General features: G+C 30.3%; 2 protein-coding genes across 4 annotated transcripts; one reads left to right on the top strand and one right to left on the bottom strand.

Annotated features, from left to right (window-relative positions):
- Positions 1 to 567: 567 nt before the first annotated feature.
- LOC123262421 (delta-1-pyrroline-5-carboxylate synthase) lies at positions 568 to 14,668 on the top strand. 2 transcript variants are annotated; one of them, XM_044724618.1, is made up of 6 exons: positions 568 to 854; positions 1,059 to 1,392; positions 1,472 to 2,937; positions 3,067 to 3,357; positions 14,281 to 14,459; positions 14,527 to 14,668. In XM_044724618.1, exons 1-5 carry the CDS (start codon positions 759 to 761, stop codon positions 14,437 to 14,439), a joined length of 2,346 nt encoding a protein of 781 aa, XP_044580553.1. In that variant the 5' UTR covers positions 568 to 758; the 3' UTR covers positions 14,440 to 14,459; positions 14,527 to 14,668. The 2 variants fall into 2 exon arrangements, with proteins under 2 accessions (XP_044580553.1, XP_044580552.1); XM_044724617.1 differs by lacking the exon at positions 14,527 to 14,668 and having other exon boundaries at positions 14,281 to 14,470.
- Positions 14,133 to 17,546, bottom strand: LOC123262444 (U4/U6 small nuclear ribonucleoprotein Prp4). 2 transcript variants are annotated; one of them, XM_044724655.1, is made up of 3 exons: positions 17,379 to 17,546; positions 14,512 to 16,105; positions 14,133 to 14,440 (listed from the first exon to the last, which is right to left on the bottom strand). In XM_044724655.1, exon 2 carries the CDS (start codon positions 16,091 to 16,093, stop codon positions 14,513 to 14,515), a length of 1,581 nt encoding a protein of 526 aa, XP_044580590.1. In that variant the 5' UTR covers positions 16,094 to 16,105; positions 17,379 to 17,546; the 3' UTR covers positions 14,133 to 14,440; position 14,512. The 2 variants fall into 2 exon arrangements, with proteins under 2 accessions (XP_044580590.1, XP_044580589.1); XM_044724654.1 differs by lacking the exon at positions 14,133 to 14,440 and having other exon boundaries at positions 14,469 to 16,105.
- Positions 17,547 to 18,489: the final 943 nt, after the last annotated feature.

Below are 18,489 nucleotides of genomic sequence, written 5' to 3'. Positions count from 1 at the left end.
TCAAAACTACTTTATTGTTTAACATAAAATCCGAATATTCGATTGGGCTTTTAAGTTGATATGAAAAAAAGTAATAACGCGAATTCGCAAGTGGCATATTTATCGAGAGCATCGAAACCACTATAAAAATAAGCAGCTCAAACCGACTGATCAATATTTGATGCATTAAAGCTTATTTGTTTAAAATACTTCATCAAAAAGACTTTATCATAAAAAAATTCATTTTTTTCATCTATTGCCGTGATACAAAAAAACTAAATTACTTTTTTCAAAAATTTTTCGCTGTTTCGCCTATAAATCATCAATTTTTCAATATCGATAATTTCTTCCAATAAATAAACATTTCTTAATCAATCAACAGTTTTCTCGATAAAAAACAATTTCTTTGTTAAAAAGCTTCCTGATATCTTTTCTGAGATCAATAGGTTAACGTCTTACGATTCACGGGTTAGTGACTTACATTGTCATTAGACTACAAATTAATCGTAAGAAATAAAAAAAAAAAAAACAAACAATGAATCAAATAATGATAAAATAACAAATAAATAATTATTTGCACTTTACTTCGTAATCTACGTTTCGATACCGATAAGGAGGTCTCCCCCTCGGTGCAGTAAGCGTTTGCTGGCAATATCGTAGCTTCAGTAGATTATTGTTCGATCGTCGGAAATATTTTTTTTTTACCAAGTTGTGCGTTAGTTTATCAGTATCCTTAGAAATAGCCACATATTTATATATTTTTTATACTTAGTGTAGAAATGTATACGAATTTGTTAATAAAATGTCCAAGGATAAAAAAATATTTCCAATCCGTCTGCTCTTCAAATTGGGCATGGGTGCCCAATAAAAAGCTAGTAAGTAATTTTTAAATATTTTTTTCCTCAACAAGCTTTGTAAAACATACATTTGCCTTGGTCCTAACCGACCATGTGTTAACCTTACTCGGTGTAAAAATTTCAGAGAATAAAGCGTGCAAAGAAATCAATAACGCTCCCCTAGGGAATGGTAGATGTCTTTCATATGCCACTTTAATTTAACCAGCTGCTATTATTTTCCAGGCACATCGCACAGATTTGCACCGTCAAGTCCAAACAGCGGAACAACCTCGCAAAGCGACATTTACTGACAGAAATCAGTTTAAATACGCCCGGCGTCTTGTTGTGAAATTGGGTAGTGCCGTAATCACCCGAGAAGATGAGCAAGGATTCGCTTTGGGGCGTCTTGCATCAATTGTGGAACAAGTCGCAGAATGTCAGATTGAAGGCCGCGAATGCATAATGGTGACAAGTGGAGCAGTGGCCTTTGGAAAACAGAAATTAACCCAGGAATTGTTGATGTCTTTATCAATGCGCGAGACACTTAGTCCACTTGATCACACGCGCAAGCATGTAGGTAAGATAAGAGTGATCTTTGAGCTCGCTATCACAAATAGATTGCAGATTTGATAAGTAATGTCATTGCAATTTTCTAGGAAATCTGTTGGAGCCTCGTGCAGCTGCTGCAGTAGGGCAATCAGGACTTATGTCATTGTATGACGCAATGTTTGCACAGTACGGCGTTAAACTTGCACAAGTATTGGTAACAAAAACGGATTTTTTTAATGAAGAAACACGTAAAAATTTATTTAATACTCTTAGCGAATTGATAAGCCTTAATATTGTGCCAGTTATAAATACAAACGATGCTGTGTCACCGCCTCATCAAGCTGATGAAGAAGTGGGTGGTTTGCATGGTAGACGAGGGATATCAATAAAAGATAACGATTCCCTGGCTGCTATGCTGGCAGCTGGTGTGCAAGCCGATTTGCTGATCCTGATGAGCGACGTTGACGGAATTTATAACCTTCCACCTTGGGAAGACGGTGCTAAATTGCTTCATACGTTTAGCTCGGACCAGAGGGAAACGATAAAGTTTGGAGAAAAGTCGAAAGTCGGAACCGGTGGCATGGACTCAAAAGTAACGGCTGCTTTGTGGGCGCTAGATCGAGGTGTCTCAGTTGTTATTTGCAACGGCGCACAAGAGAAGGCCATAAAGAGTATCCTCAATGGTCGTAAAGTAGGTACTTTTTTCACGGAGACATCAACTTCGTCAACGCCGATAGAAATAGTTGCAGAGAACGCGAGAGTTGGAAGTAGACTTCTTCAAGCTCTTAAACCTGAAGAACGTGCCTCTTGTATTAATTTTTTAGCGGATTTGTTAGAGACGAGACAAAATGAAATTCTGGCTGCTAACGCCAAAGATCTTGAAGAGGCTACTAAATCTGGATTAGCCAAGCCTCTGTTGCTGAGGTTATCATTAAGCCCAGCGAAATTGAAGTCCCTCAGCTCGGGATTACGTCAGATTGCTGCGGAATCTCTGACTAATGTCGGAAAAGTGCTGAGACGCACTCAGATTGCTGAGGGGTTAGAATTGAAACAAATTACAGTGCCTATTGGTGTTTTGTTGGTGATTTTTGAATCTCGGCCGGACAGTTTGCCACAAGTAGCAGCGTTAGCGATCTCCAGTGCTAACGGGTTGCTTCTCAAGGGCGGAAAAGAGGCCAAGTTTAGTAACAAGTGTCTTATGAATTTGGTCCAAGAAGCGCTGAGGTCGGTAGGCGCAGCTAATGCCATTTCCTTGGTCTCAACTCGCGAAGAAGTTGGAGACTTGCTGTCGATGGACAAACACATCGATCTTATCATTCCTAGAGGGAGTTCGGAGCTGGTAAAGACCATCCAGGAGCAGTCAAAGCATATTCCTGTTCTTGGTCACGCGGAAGGAATTTGCCATGTTTATGTTGATGCAGACGCTGACCCAGATAAGGCGATTGCGATTATTAAAGACTCTAAGTGCGATTATCCAGCAGCTTGCAATGCTATGGAGACACTACTGATTCATGAAGAACTTATGAGGGGTAATTTCTTTACGGATGTTTGCAATATGCTTCGTAAGGAAGGTGTAAGTTAATGGAGAGTTTGAATTCTCGATTATTCTCGAGTTTACTCGAGTTAATGGGAGTTTATAGAGAGTTTATCGAGAACTGTTCAAAGTTTCCAGTATAATTTTGGTTTGCCTTTTTCTTTTCAGGTTAAAATTAACGCGGGACCAAGGTTAAGAGAGCTTTTGACATTCGGACCTCCCGCTGCTAAGAGTATGAGGACTGAATATGGTGCTCTTGAGTGTACTATTGAAGTTGTACCAAATATTAATGAAGCCATTAATCATATTCACAAGCATGGAAGTGCTCATACTGATGCTATTGTTACTGAAAACAACCAAAGTGCTGAATGGTTCAAGCGGCAAGTTGACAGTGCTTGTGTTTTTCATAATGCGAGCACCAGATTTGCTGATGGGTATCGATTTGGACTTGGTGCTGAGGTAGGTATCTAGTTTATTTAATTAGTTTTTTTTTGCTTCGAAATTTAATGATTCTTGAAGATTGGAAAGCTATTCATTTCAATCCAAATTTCAAAAATTGATAAATTATTGATTTTAGTTTAAATTTCAAAAATTAAAAAATTATTGAATTTAGCCAAATTTCGACAATTTCAATTTTTGCCGAAATTATAAAAATTAAAAATTATTGATTTTAGTTAAATTTTTAAGTTATTGATTTTAGTCCAATTTTCAAAAATTTGGAAATTTTTATTTTTAGTTAAAATTTCAAAATTATTGTTTCGTTAAATTTTCAAAAATTAAAAAAAAATATTGATTTTACTAAAATTAAAAAAAAATTGAAATTTGTTGATTTTGAAAGAAATTAAAAAAATTTTTTAAATATTAATGTAGTCAAATTAAGTTACGGCTTTGGAAATCACCCTAATCACTCAGTATTGTGACACGCAAAATCGTGAAGCGTTCCACATTTTTACAAATATAAATAATGCTGTGAAGCGGGAAAGAATAGGAGTTACGGTAATTATTACGTGAAGCGTTCCACATGTAGTTAAATAAAATTGGAAAGTTTTGGATTTGGGCCGAAATTTCAAAAATATTAATTTAAGTCAAATTTACAAAAATTGAAAAATTATTGATTTTAGTTCAATTTTCAAAAATTAAAAAAATATTGAATTTAGTTGAATTTTAGAAATTTCAATTTTTCTCGAATTTCTCAATTTTTGCCGAAATGAAAAAAATTCAAAATTATTGATTTTAGTTAAATTTTCAAAAATTTGGAAATCTTTATTTTTAGTTAAGATTTCGAAATTATTGTTTCGTTAAATTTTGAAAAATTAAAAAAAAAATATGATTTTTGTAAAATTAAAAAAAATTTGAAATTTGTTGATTTTGACAGAAATTTAAAAAATTTGAAAAATATTGTTTTTAGTCCAATTAAATCAAATTGAAAAGTTTTTTATTTGGACCGAAATTTTAAAAATATTAATTTAAGTCAAATTTCCAAAAATTGAAAAATTATTGATTTTAGTTCAATTTTCAAAAATTAAAAAAATATTGAATTTAGTTCAATTTTATAAATTTCAATTTTTCTCGAATTTCTCAATTTTTGCCGAAATGAAAAAAATTCAAAATTATTGATTTTAGTTAAATTTTCAAAAATTTGGAAATCTTTATTTTTAGTTAAGATTTCGAAATTATTGTTTCGTTAAATTTTGAAAAATTAAAAAAAAAATATGATTTTTGTAAAATTAAAAAAAATTTGAAATTTGTTGATTTTGACAGAAATTTAAAAAATTTGAAAAATATTGTTTTTAGTCCAATGAAATCAAATAGAAAAGTTCTTTATTTGGACCGAAATTTTAAAAATATTAATTTAAGTCAAATTTCCAAAATTTGAAAAATTATTGATTTTAGTCCAATTTTCAAAATTTATATCTGTTTAAACTTCTCATCATTCAAAAGCGACTTGACCAATCAAAACACGTATTACAGTATTTCAAAAAAGTTCTTCAAACTTAATTTTCCTAAAAATTTGAAAAATCCCAAAAATATTTCATAAATCTAAAAAATTTTTTTTAATCTCAAAAATAAAATTTTCAAACAAACTTATTCTTAAAATAACTCTTAAACTACTATACCAATCAATTACAAAATCTAATAAGCTCTCAACCTCAAAAACTGGATTGAACGCCGTAAATTGCATCTCGATGTTATGGTTTAATCAGGAAATTCTAACAATATCTACTCTGAGAGTTTCGGTACTTATTTAGCCACTTATAATTCAATTTCAAACTGCAGATGGAATGAATCTATTTCATTACTGTAGCGAATCTACTAGATTAGTTTCACGTAAATTTAACTTTATCAAAACAATATGTATTCGTAAGAATATATATATATATATATATATATATATATATATATATATATATATATATATATATATATATATATATATTTATTCTTGGTAACTTGGATGTTTTTATTCGATATTGATTTTCAGTTGCTTGTTCCAGCTTCAGATATTTAAATTTCAAGCTTTATAGTATATAGTAGGTAATTATGAAAAATATAGAGTGAGCTTTAGCTTCCGGGCAGCGATTTAGATTGGATAAAACTTGCGGCATCATTTTAGCCAATTTTCGTTTGCGCTTATCTATCATCACAATAGAGCATTTGTGGGTATAAATTATAACAAAAGAAGAAATTGTGAAATGTTGATCGTTTTGTATAGCAGAAAAAAAAATAATAAATGATCGAAATTTATCGTGCTTCAATGTCGCTTTTGAAAGACTTCTTTTCTTTACATGACATGTTTAAATAATTCTCCAGGTACTTTACGTCGAATTGACGCGCGATCAATTGAAACTACACTGAGAGAAAAATTTCTTTTGAAAAAATGGGCATTGTTGTGAAAAGAAATCCGAACAAAAACAGTTTCACTGTAAAAAAATCGCGCCAAGTCCACGTTCATAAGACTATTAAGAAAAAAAAAATTTTTTTTTTTCTTTACAAAAAGATATAAAATAGAAAAATTAAAAAATCCAAGTAAATGATATGATTGTATATGATTTTCGGAAATTAAAAAAAATTTTGTTGTAAATTTAAAAATTAAGAAAAAAATTTTGGAACGTATTTAGTGTGCGTGGTTGCAAAATATTTTACTTTTAATGAAATTCGTAAAATCTATTTACTAGGACTTTAAAAAAATTAAAATACACAATGACGCACACTAAATACGTTCCAAAATTTTTTTCTTAATTTTTAAATTTACAACAAAATTTTTTAATTTCCGAAAATCATATACAATCATATCGGTTACTTGGATTTTTAATTTTTCTATTTTATATCTTTTGTAAAGAAAAAAAAAAATTTTTTCTTAATAGTCTTATGAACGTGGACTTGGCGCGATTTTTACAGTGAAACTGTTTTGTTCGGATTTCAGCAGTTTGTAATCCGAACAAAACAGTTTCACTGTAAAAAGTCGCGCCAAGTCCACGTTCATAAGACTATTAAGAAAAAAATTTTTTTTCTTTACAAAAGATACAAAATAAAAAATAAAAATCCGAGTAACCGATATGATTGTTTATCGTTTTCGCAAATTAAAAAAAATTTTATTGTAAATTTAAAAATTAAAAAAAAAATTTTAGAACGTATTTAGTGTGCGCGGTTGCAAAATATTTTACTTTTAATGAAATTCGTAAAATCTATTTACTAGGACTTTAAAAAAATTTAAATACACAATGACGCACACCAAGTACGTTCTAAAATTTTTTTTTTAATTTTTAAATTTACAATAAAATTTTTTTTAATTTGCGAAAACCATAAACAATCATATCGGTTACTCGGATTTTTTTATTTTTTTATTTTGTATCTTTTTGTAAAGAAAAAAAAAATTTTTTTTTCCTAATAGTCTTATGAACATGGACTTGGCGCGACTTTTTTACAGTGAAACTGTTTTTGTTCGGATTTTAGTATTTTTTGTAATTATAATGAAAATTTACAATTGATAACAACTTAAATCTCGTGTTGACTGCATTTTTTACTGCAAACTATCCCCTTGAAGCTACAGTTTATGTAGATGTAATTCCAGTGCACCCTGGCGGCCATAGATGCAAGCTATGAATCACTTTTTACTGTAGTTGCGTGTCTATAGGAAGGATGACTACAATTTTTATTTTATCTAGTCTGTGGCGCTGATATTCCCCATCGAAAAAAAGTCAGGATCGAAATTTCTGGGCTTACTATAGTTTGTGCTGATAAAATTTAATAATTTTAAGTGAATTAAGTGTTATAATTGATTATAATTAATTAATATCAGTAAAATAAAGTATAAATTACTTTTATAATATATCATTTTGGAAAAAGGAGAACCATATAATTAAATAAAATTTTGCAACCTCGAAATACCGTTCTGCTTACAGTAAACACAGTCGGTAGTCTGGCGCTCCGTTTACAACGGGATTTTTGAACGGACCTTGGCGCCAGATTCTACCGAATCTGTGGATTATAATAAAAATTTGCAATTGGTACTAACTTAAATCTCAAGTTGGCTGCATTTTTTATAGCAAACTATCCCCTTGAAGCTACAGTTTATATAAAAATAATTGCAGCGCACCCTGGCGGGTGTAGATGCAAGCTGTGAAATTTATTTTTTTAACTGTAGTTTCCCATCTATTGGAGGATTACCATGCATTCTCGAATTACTTAGTTTGTGGCATGTCACTTTTTACATCGAAAAAAAGTCAGGATCGAAATTTTTGAGCTTGCTATAGTTTGTGCTGATAAAATTTAATAATTTCAAGTAAATTAATGGTTATAATTGAATATAATTAATTGATATCAGTAAAATAAAGTATGAATTACTGTTATAATATAAAATTTAGGAACAAGAAGTACCGTCGAATTAAATAAAATTTTGCAACCTCGAAATACCGTTCTGCTTACAGTAAACACACTCGGTAGTCTGGCGCTCCGTTTACAACGGATTTGAACGGAACTTGGCGTCAGATTCTACCGAATCTGTGGATTTATTTGTTGAAAATTTAAAACAATTTTATTTATTACTCACAACCTGCAGTCACTATGTGACTGTCGAGATTTACGGATTATGGATAAAAAAAATTTTGGCTTAAGGAGGTTCGAGCGTAACTTATGAGTCAAAATAATGTTTGAATTTTGTTTTACTTTCAGTCTTCCCAATATTCTTCAAAATTCTTTATCTTAATTTAAAATGATTTGAACAATTTAATAATTGATGATTTTTACTTATTTAATAAAATAAAAGTAATAAAATGACTTTCGTATTTATTACTTGCCAGATTAAATAAACAGATTTGGCAACAGCGCGTTTGATTATACCCATTACAGAGACGTGCATGAGTGTATGAGTTAAATATTTCTCTCTCTGTAATTATATTTCTATCCTTTTCTTTTTTCTCAGCTGTTGAAGCGAGGTTGCCAAATCTTTATTTGAATGAATAGCTGACCATAAATGAGTTAAAAACATAAAATTTAACTTTAAATATTTCAAAAACTATATCGGTAATGCATCATTATTAATTTTTTTTTTTATATTTTACAATAATCCAAGTTTCTTGTATATAGTTTTTTATTCGTTTAATTATATTGGTTTACGTATAGTATAGACCGGATAGCTCAAATGGTAGAGTAGCCGACATGTCTTCGGAAGGTTCTGGGTTCGAATCCCAGTCCGAGCTATCTAATAATTTTTTTCTCGCATATTCTATAAACTCGTATTAAGATGATCCTCTCCACATTCCTTTCTCAATCCTTTCCTACCAATATCCCGTTACGTGAATGTGGAACGCTTCACTTAATAATTACCGTAACTGCTATTCTTTTCCGCTTCACAGCATTATTTATATTTGTAAAAAATTATTCGAACCCAGAACCTTCCGAAGACATGTCGGCTACTCTACCATTTGAGCTATCCGGTCTATACTAAATTTCCTTTCGCTTATTCTATTATACTATATACAGTAAGCCACACCGTCCATCTTACGGTAAGCATTTTGATAAATATAAATAATGCTATGAAGCGGGAAAGAATAGGAGTTACGGTAATTATTGATTTTTGAAATTTAATATCTAAGTAACTAAACGGTGAATCTTTTTAAAATTTTGGGATTAGATAAATGACATATTTATTTATACGTATACTTAATTTGAAAGCTCAAAGTTGGAAATTATTTCTCACATTAGATTCGCTCGAACTTCCTTAATGATTTTTTGATCGTTATAATCACGATATACGTAGTTTGGGTACTTTTCAATTAAATTTTTATAATTATACTGCTCTGAGGATCAATTACAAACAATTTTAAAAACTTATGCTAATAAATTAACTATTGCTGAAAAGGAAATGAAACACTGAAAAACCACAAATTCTGGTCAATAACTATCAAATGATACTAAATTTAATTTAAAAAACTCATTTTATCACATAAATACGACGGAGACAAAATTTTTCTTATTCGTTTAATTATATAGATTACAAAATTGCTTATTTTTTTCAAAATAAATTTTTTCTCTCAGTGTAGACTTTTTTTTTGATAGAATAAAAACATAGGAAAGGTAATAATTTGGAATATCTTCTGAATTATTGATATTTAAAAAAAAAATCAGGGTAAGAAAAGCAGAAAAATAGAACAGAGAAAAGGAAAAGATAACTTTCTTCTATTTATATCTCCGGCTTTCATAAAACAATAGTTTTTTATTATCTTTCTAGAACATATTGTTTTTCGCATCATTTGTCCCATTCAGCGGACCAAACCTCGAAATATAATTTTTCAAGATACTTTTTACGCTAACAAAGATCGGTAAATGTATCATTGTATTCCCCGTATTCTGTTTTAAAATTTATTTTATACTATTCAAGGTTAGACAACAATATTTTTTACTCAAAAAAGATATAATAATGAATTTTTATGACGAGTATTTCCTTATTAAAACTGGAGTTATGAATTGAAAATCTAAATGGATGTATTATGTATTTTTATAAACTTACAATGATAAAAAAATTAATTTAATTTAAGAGAAAAATTCTTGAACCAAGAACCCGACTAGAATTTTAGTGAGGCATGCCGAAAAATCAGTTCGGGGCGAAGTTGGCTTTCCGAACTTAGGCTAGCCCAATTCGGATCTTATTTGTTTTAAAATAGGCAAGCCAAACATTGGTATGCCAAAAGAATTCCACATTCGATGTAATCTCGTAATAGTTTGGCATTGCCTAAGTTCGGCATATCATGGATTGCCTAATTAGTACGAGTTAACGGTAACCAAAGGTTTACCGAAGTTTGGTTCACCAAGCTCGGGCTCACTTAGGCAAACCTGTGGCAATACCTAAGTTCGGCATGTCATGGATTGCCTAATTAGTACGAAATAATGGTAACCAAAGGCTCACCGAAGTTTGGTTCACCAAGCTCGGGCTTACTTAGGCAAACCTGTGGCAATACCTAAGTTCGGTATAACATGGATTGCCAAACTGTTATGAAATAACAGTAACCAAAGGCTTACCGAAGTTTGGTTCACCAAGTTCGGACTCACTTCGGAAAACCTATGGCAATGCCTAAGTTCGGCATTTCATGGGTTGCCAAACTGTTATGAAATAACGGTAACCAAAGGTTTACCGAAACTTGGCATACCACGATCGAGCTTCTTTAGGCAAAACAGTGGAAATGCCTAAGTTCGGTATGTCATGGATTGCCAAACTGTTATGAAATAACGACAAGCACGCGAATAAAAATCTTTTTTTTTACTGAATTTTTTCATCTATTTACTTAATACTTTTTTTTTTCTAAATAAATAAAGTATAAAAAATAAACAATATTATAAATTTACAGTTTATTCAATGATTAATTAACAGTAAGTTTAGACAGCGCGGTAATTTCTTGTTTTTATTTTCAGTTTAAATTTATTAAAAATAATTTAAATAATAATTAATGAACAAATATTTATTTTTTATATTTCACTTGTTATATTCGAAAAATTTTTTACTTTTGGTAGGACAAAATTATTGCTATGTTTAAGTTTTAAATTATAATTAAAAATAAAAAATTTAAATAAGGTAAAGTACCCAGTACTTGAACACTTATAAAAATGGGGCCAGTACTTGAACAGACTTTTCGAATTGTTGTTATACAAAATCCGTATATTTATTATGAGTAATATTCGCATATTATAATTATTCAATGAAACAGTAATTTCTCTAAGTTTTTTCAATTATAAACCAAAACAATTATATGATTATTAACTTAAAAGTTGACATGTCGAGAATAGCTGATAGATACTATTTTTTTAATGAAAAAGGTACTAAATCGTAAACCGAACAATCAGTAAAAAAACGGTACATCATTATTTTAAGTAAAAAAAAATTGTACCACCTAATGAAATAGTCTTCTCTAAATAATACATATTTTTTGCAAAGACATAAACTATAATTTTTATATTAAATTTTAACGACTAACTATACCTCCAAATTTTCAAAGCAGTACCCAGAACTTGAACAAGCTGGGGCCGTGTAATTTTAACAACACTCTTACTTCTAACAGGTTTATAGACTAGTAATCAGCATTGTGATTTGTATTAATTACTGCAAATTAAATAAGTTTTATAGCTAAAAATTAGTGTAGTTAAAAATTATTGAACGTTTTGAATTGAGTTTTTTTTTATTTATAATTGAAAATATGGTTTGTCATTCATAAAAAATGTAATTTAAAAATTAAATACAAATATTTCTCATTTTTAAATGAACATATTAAATATTCATAATATTATTTTTAATATATATCAATAATATGTTATAATTCTTTGATATTTCAATAAAATGATGAAAATTTCTGCTGTGCCTATTACCATATATTTTATTAGTTCAATTAGTGCTCCCGGAGTGTTTAACTACTGCGCTGTCAGAATTGATTGTTCAACTACTACTCCTTTCATAGTCTATCTTAAAAACGTTGTCAAAATATAAATATTGAATTATCTTTGTTATTTTGCGCTTCAATCAATTCAAAATTGTTTATATTTTCATGAAAATCAATAATTTGAACTAATAATTACATCTTTATATATTAAAAGTGAATCCCAGAAAACATAGACCTGGAAAAAATTTTAAAGTTATGAAAAATTTATATTATTTCATTGAAATTATTATAAAATAAAAATAATAATAATAATAATAATTTGTAACAAAAAATGGAGCGATTATTCTAGGGTTGCTTATTTTTCAGGAAAATTGTCGATTATTATTATTTTTATTTTATAATAATTTTAATGAAATAATATGAATTTTTTATCACTTAAAATTTTTTTCTGGGTTTATTTTTTCCGATTATCATTAAAAGTAGGGTAAAATACGTTTTACTTTGAAACCTGTTCAACTACTGAGACTTTACCTTAAATCACGTTTTGATTGTTAATGAAATAATTTTTTGACTATCATAAAATGAATAATTTTTTTTTGCACGCCTCATAGCGCGAAGCGCGTGAGGTTGTGCTTTATACTCGACTAGTCAAGGTCAAGCAATTTTGTGATCTTTAAATGCCTCTATCCCAATCATATTACACTTATACAAAGATATAAGTAGATGTACACCGGAAAGACACTTAAATTAAACCATCTTTTACTTTTTAAAATCATTTCATGTTGGTATTTTGGAAAAAAAAACGTTTTGAAAAAAATTTTACGTGGACGTCCGGATGTCACCCCATTTTGGATGTACCAACGATTACTCCCGAACAAATTGATATTTCGAGTCCGGACCTTTTTTATTAGTTTAAGAATTCGATTAACTAGGTCCGTATTTCATATCCGTGGTCTAGTTTACGTATTTTTTTTTTAATTGAATTTTTATTAAAATTCACTACGCGATACAACCGTACAAAGCCAAACGAACTTTTCTTATTTGTCACGTGGAAACGATGGCGCCACTTGATCAAGCTAGATTTTTTTAGACTGCGAGCGCATATGACAAGAAAAAAGGGCGCCGATATTTAAAAAAAAAAATATAAAATACTCTGTAAGAAACTACTTAATTATAATTTTTTTTTTTTTAATCAATTACACAATTAATTTTTTTCTTAAAAAATGAATGAGCGTCATGAGGCGTGCACTTTTGGATTTTCCAAACTTTTTAAATCCACAGATTCGGTAGAATCTGGCGCCAAGTTCCGTTCAAATCCGTTGTAAACGGAGCGCCAGACTACCGACTGTGTTTACTGTAAGCAGAACGGTATTTCGAGGTTGCAAAATTTTATTTAATTATATGGTTCTCCTTTTTCCAAAATGATATATTATAAAAGTAATTTATACTTTATTTTACTGTTATTAATTAATTATAATCAATTATAACACTTAATTCGCTTAAAATTATTAAATTTTATCAGCACAAACTGTAGTAAGCCCAGAAATTTCGATCCTGACTTTTTTTCGATGGGGAATATCAGCGCCACAGACTAGATAAAATAAAAATGTGTAGTAATCCTTCCTATAGATACGCAACTAGTTAAAAAAAGTAATTCACAGCTTACATTTACGGCCGCCAGGGTGCACTGGAATTATATCTACATAAACTGTAGCTTCAAGGGGATAGTTTGCAGTAAAAATGCAGTCAACACGAGATTTAAGTTGTTATCAATTGTAAATTTTCATTATAATTACAAAATACTAAAATCCGAACAAAAACAGTTTCACTGTAAAAAGTCGCGCCAAGTCCACGTTCATAAGACTATTAGGAAAAAATTTTTTTCTTTACAAAAGATACAAAATAAAAATTAAAAATCCGAGTAACCGATATGATTGTTTATGATTTTCGGAAATTAAAAAATTTTTGTAAATTTAAAAATTAAAAAAAATTTTAGAACGTACTTGGTGTGCGTCATTGTGTATTTCAATTTTTTAAAGTTCTAGTAAATATATTTTACGAATTTTATTAAAAGTAAAAAATTTTGAAACCGGGTAGACTAAATACGTTCTAAAATTTTTTTTAATTTTTAAATTTACAATAAAATTTTTTAATTTCCGAAAATCATAAACAATCATATCGGTTACTCGGATTTTTAATTTTTTATTTTGTATCTTTTGTAAAGAAAAAAAATTTTTTCCTAATAGTCTTATGAACGTGAACTTGGCGCGACTTTTTACAGTGAAACTGTTTTTGTTCGGATTTCTATTGACCAAAATTCCCCCCAATTCAACAGTAAAATAAAAAAAAATAACTTACTCTTACGCGTACTAAAAAACAATATTATTTTTTTCTTCATTACAATTAACAAAATTCTTCTTTCAACATTCACCAACATTCAAACATCAGGATCAAAAACTAAATAAACAAAAAACAATCAATAAAAAAACTTAATTAAAATAAATTTTTTTTCTAGGTGGGAATATCAACCTCTCGAATCCACGCGCGAGGACCAGTAGGTGTCGACGGTCTTCTAACAACAAAATGGATCCTCCAAGGAACCGGACACACAGTCCAAGACTTCACCGAAAGCGGCTCGCTGACTTACATCCACCAACCTCTTCCCATAAATTAACCTCAAATTAAAATAAAATTGTAAATACATATTTTTATTTAAATTTATTAAACAAACCAACAGGATTCATACTTTACAAATTCTCAGGAGCCCAGAGTTTAAACGTTCGATCATAAGAGCTAGTAGCAATATACTTCTGATCCGCGGAGACATCAACCGCCATAACTTTACCATCATGCCCTTGAAGAGTCTTCAGCGGCTGCCAAGTTTTATTCGACCAGATCTTGGCAGTGTTGTCATAAGAAGCAGTCACTAAATAATGTCCATCGCCTTTCTGAAACTTAACATCCGAAAGGAGATTAGTGTGAGCCGGAATCGAGTACAAGCAAGTCCGTTTCCTCAAGTCCCAAATTTTGCAAGTGTTATCATCACTGGCAGTGACAATTTGAAACCCGTTTGGAGAAAAATCAATCCCGAAGATACTCTTGGAGTGTCCGTCCATGAACATGATACACCTTCCGGTCCTCAAATCCCAGACACGCCCAAAAGCGTCGTGGCCCCCAGTAGCAGCAACACTCCCGTCAACCTGAAAGCTGATGCAGTGGACAGCTTTTGCGTGGCCTTCCTGGTGAAGAACTTCCTCCTGCTGCTCCAGGTCCCAGAGCCTCCAGGAAGCGTCGTGGCAGCAAGTGCCCAGGAACCTTCCGGAGGGATGAAACGCGATCCTGGAGACGCGTTTGTCGTGACCCTCCAGGTCGGCTAGAGGCTTGTCCCCCGAGCCACCTGCCCAGAGGTTGACCTTGCCGTCGGCGTCGCAACTGGCCAGGACGCAGGTCGAACCAGCAGTCGGGCCGACGACTTCCTCGGAGATGGTAGCTTTAGGGTGGAAAACTATGCACCCAGCCAACCTGGTGTGTCCATTGAGCGTCCTCAGGAGTCCGCAGTCAGGAACTGACCAGAGCTTGCAGGTTCCAGACCAGGAAGACGTGGCAAGAATTTTAGAGTCCGGACTGAACTGGCAGGAAGATATGGGACGCGTGTCTCCGACCTGGGAGCAGTAGGTCGACAAACTCTGGAGCTTCCTGAGGAGTTCCTGTTGGTGCGCGGTTCTGGTGGCACCTGGAAGCGCTAAATCTTCCCTCGCACGCTGCAATCTCGCTCCCGCTCGTCTTAAAGAGTACTCAGCGATCCAAGCGCGAGCTATCTGCAAAGACTCTGGACCTTCATGGTACCAGGTGGTCTCCATCTCGCGTTCTAGGGGTCGGACGGGTTTATCATCGTCGTCGTGCTTCTTTTTTATGACATCTTCCCCGCGGCTGGCTAGCAACTCTCGTAGTCGAGCACGACGGTCCGCTGGACCCTCGCCGAAGAGACAGATCGGCTCACCTAGGACTCGAAGGGTTCTACGTACCTCGGAATCGTCTGTTGATACGTTTATCTGTCTTGCTTTTTTGCGACGCTCGAATTCTTCGAGCAAGGCTTGCTTGTCCTTTGACATTTCATCTTCTAGTTCTAGGTACTCGTTCGACACGTGGACGTTTCCTTGGAGAGCTGACGCTGATGATGGGACTGTTGAACCGGGCTCTGGGGGGTCTTTTGTGTCCTCTGATGCTTCTGCTGCCAGGCGCGCGCGCTCGCTGTCTTCCAGGGATCCATAGTGGACTGTCTTGGATTTTCGGACGTACACCAGATCTTCGTCGTCGGACATAGTCATTTTTTTTATTTGCTGAAAGATATTGAGAGATTAGTTAGATTTTTTGTAACTTAAATTGCCAGGTTTTTTAAAATTATTTTTATTTTTTTTATTAATTTAATTAGAACAAAAAATATTTTTAAAAAATTGCGTTATTGTTTTTTAAATTTTCTAAACGTGGGATTTTTTAATTTTTTTTTTTTTTTTTGTTATGACATTAAAGTTAGCAGTCGCTTGACTACTTTTTAATTTTTTTAATAAACAAATTTGCTCCGAAAAATTATTTTCAAAAAATTGCATTTTTTATTTTTTTTATTTTCTAAATGCCAATTATAATTGGCACACAAAAATATAATTATATTTTCTCATTATTTTTGACATAATTTATTTGTTAAAGAAATTCTTAAAAGTGTAAAATATCTACTAAATTAATTCTCATTTTTTTGTAATTAATTTTTCAATAAAAACAACTTCTAAAAATTGTCGAATGTCTGCTAAATTTATATTAAATTTTATGATCCCCAAATTAACGGCTGTTGCCGTAACGGAAAAAAAAAAAAAAAATTAGTCGTCCGAATTGTCGGACGGCTAGACACTCCGCAAATTAACATCGGATAATTTTTATAGTTTTTTTAACAAATAAATCATGGTAAAAATTCAATCTTTAAAAAATTATAAATGCAAGTTTTTGAAAACAATTTTTTTGATTTTGTTTATTTTCCAAGAAAAATAAAAAAATTGTCAAGTGTATGATAATTTATGTGTAATTTAATTTTATAATAGCTTTTATAATTTTATAATTATATCTGGCAATTTTTAGGACTTTTTAAATAAATATTTTATTGTAATTTAAAAGGACTTTAAAGTTAGCAGTCGCTTGACAATTTTTTAATTTTATTTATCAAACAAATTTGGTTGCGAAAAATTATTTTAAAAAATTGCATTAATAATTTTTTTAAATTTCCACAAGTCAATTTTTTTTGCAAAAATTTATTTGTTAAAAAAATTATAAATATTATTAAATATCTGCTAAATTAATTTTGATTAATTTATAAAACAAATCAAAACAGAGATTTTAAAAAATGATAAGTGGAAATTTTAGAAAATATTTTTCTAGTACTATTTTAACAATAAAACCCAAACTGGTTAAATGTCAGCTGATTTTAGTATCAAAAATTTCTAAGAAATTTACATTCCTAATTTTTAAACTTTTTTTAATAATTTATTTATGAAATTAAAAATCATAAAAATTGTCATAGGTTAGTTAATGTCATAAATATTAACCTATATATTGGTTTTTACTTACCACGGAAGAGTAATGAACTTTTTAACTTTTGCTTCAAGCAATGAATTTTTTATTATTGTTATTTATTAACTATTATTAGTATTATTTAATTGACTGTTTAAATAAATAGACGTATTTAACACACCGGCAAAACGTAAACAAACGATGTATGTATACCATGTTAACCTCGCATCGCCATTTTGAATTTTAAAAATTTTCAAGCGCATGCGCGCTGATATTTGCGCGCTAAATTTTTAAAATTCAAAAAGGAAAAAATGATAGAAATTTGATGATTTTTTAAAAAATAATTAATAGAAAAAAAAAGCTTTTAAATTTCCAACTTAGTACTTTTTTTTATAATTATTTATTTATAAAAAAAATTTCTAATCATTGTTGAATTTATGTTTATTTTAGTATTATAAAAAAATGTTAAGGTTCAGTTTACTTAGCCATGTTTTTTTTAAGTGTTTTTTTCTGTCCCAAGTTTCAACTTAAATTTTCAACTTAAATTCAACAAATCAGTATCAAAAAACTTCAAGAAAATGAAGTAAATCGACATTTGAAAATTTTTATAATTTTTTTTTTTGAAAAATTTATTGTAAAGAAATAAAAAAAATTCCACATGTAAAAAATTTGAAAAACTATAAGTGCAATTTTTTAAAAATACTTTTTTAGTTCTAATTAAATAAATAAAAAAAATTCAAAAAATTTGTAAACGCCTGTAGATTACATGATCATTAAGATTTTTACAGTTCATAAAATTTAATAGTTATACTTACACATAATTAAAAATATTTTTCAATATCAAATGAAAAAATAATTGTTTTTTTTTTTTATAAAATATTTCTTACAATTTTACTATTACAAAAAAATTATAGAAATAGAAATTGACAAGAATATAAACTTTTGTAGAATATCAATTTCACTGATTAAATTCTAATAAAAAAAAAATGTTGCATTAAAAATATTAATCCTCACAAAATTCTAAACTTAATGATAATTTTAAGAATTTTGAATGCATAACAAACATCGTATTTGGTTTACAAAAATAAATTTAAGTAAGTAAGCTTTACTTTTAAACAAAAAATCTCTTAGTTAAAAAATTTCTTTTTAAATTAATCAAATTAGATTA

This window comes from Cotesia glomerata, linkage group LG4, assembly GCF_020080835.1.
Source record: "Cotesia glomerata isolate CgM1 linkage group LG4, MPM_Cglom_v2.3, whole genome shotgun sequence".
NCBI classification, from domain to species: domain Eukaryota; kingdom Metazoa; phylum Arthropoda; class Insecta; order Hymenoptera; family Braconidae; genus Cotesia; species Cotesia glomerata.
This window is presented reverse-complemented; position numbering and strand designations above follow the sequence as displayed.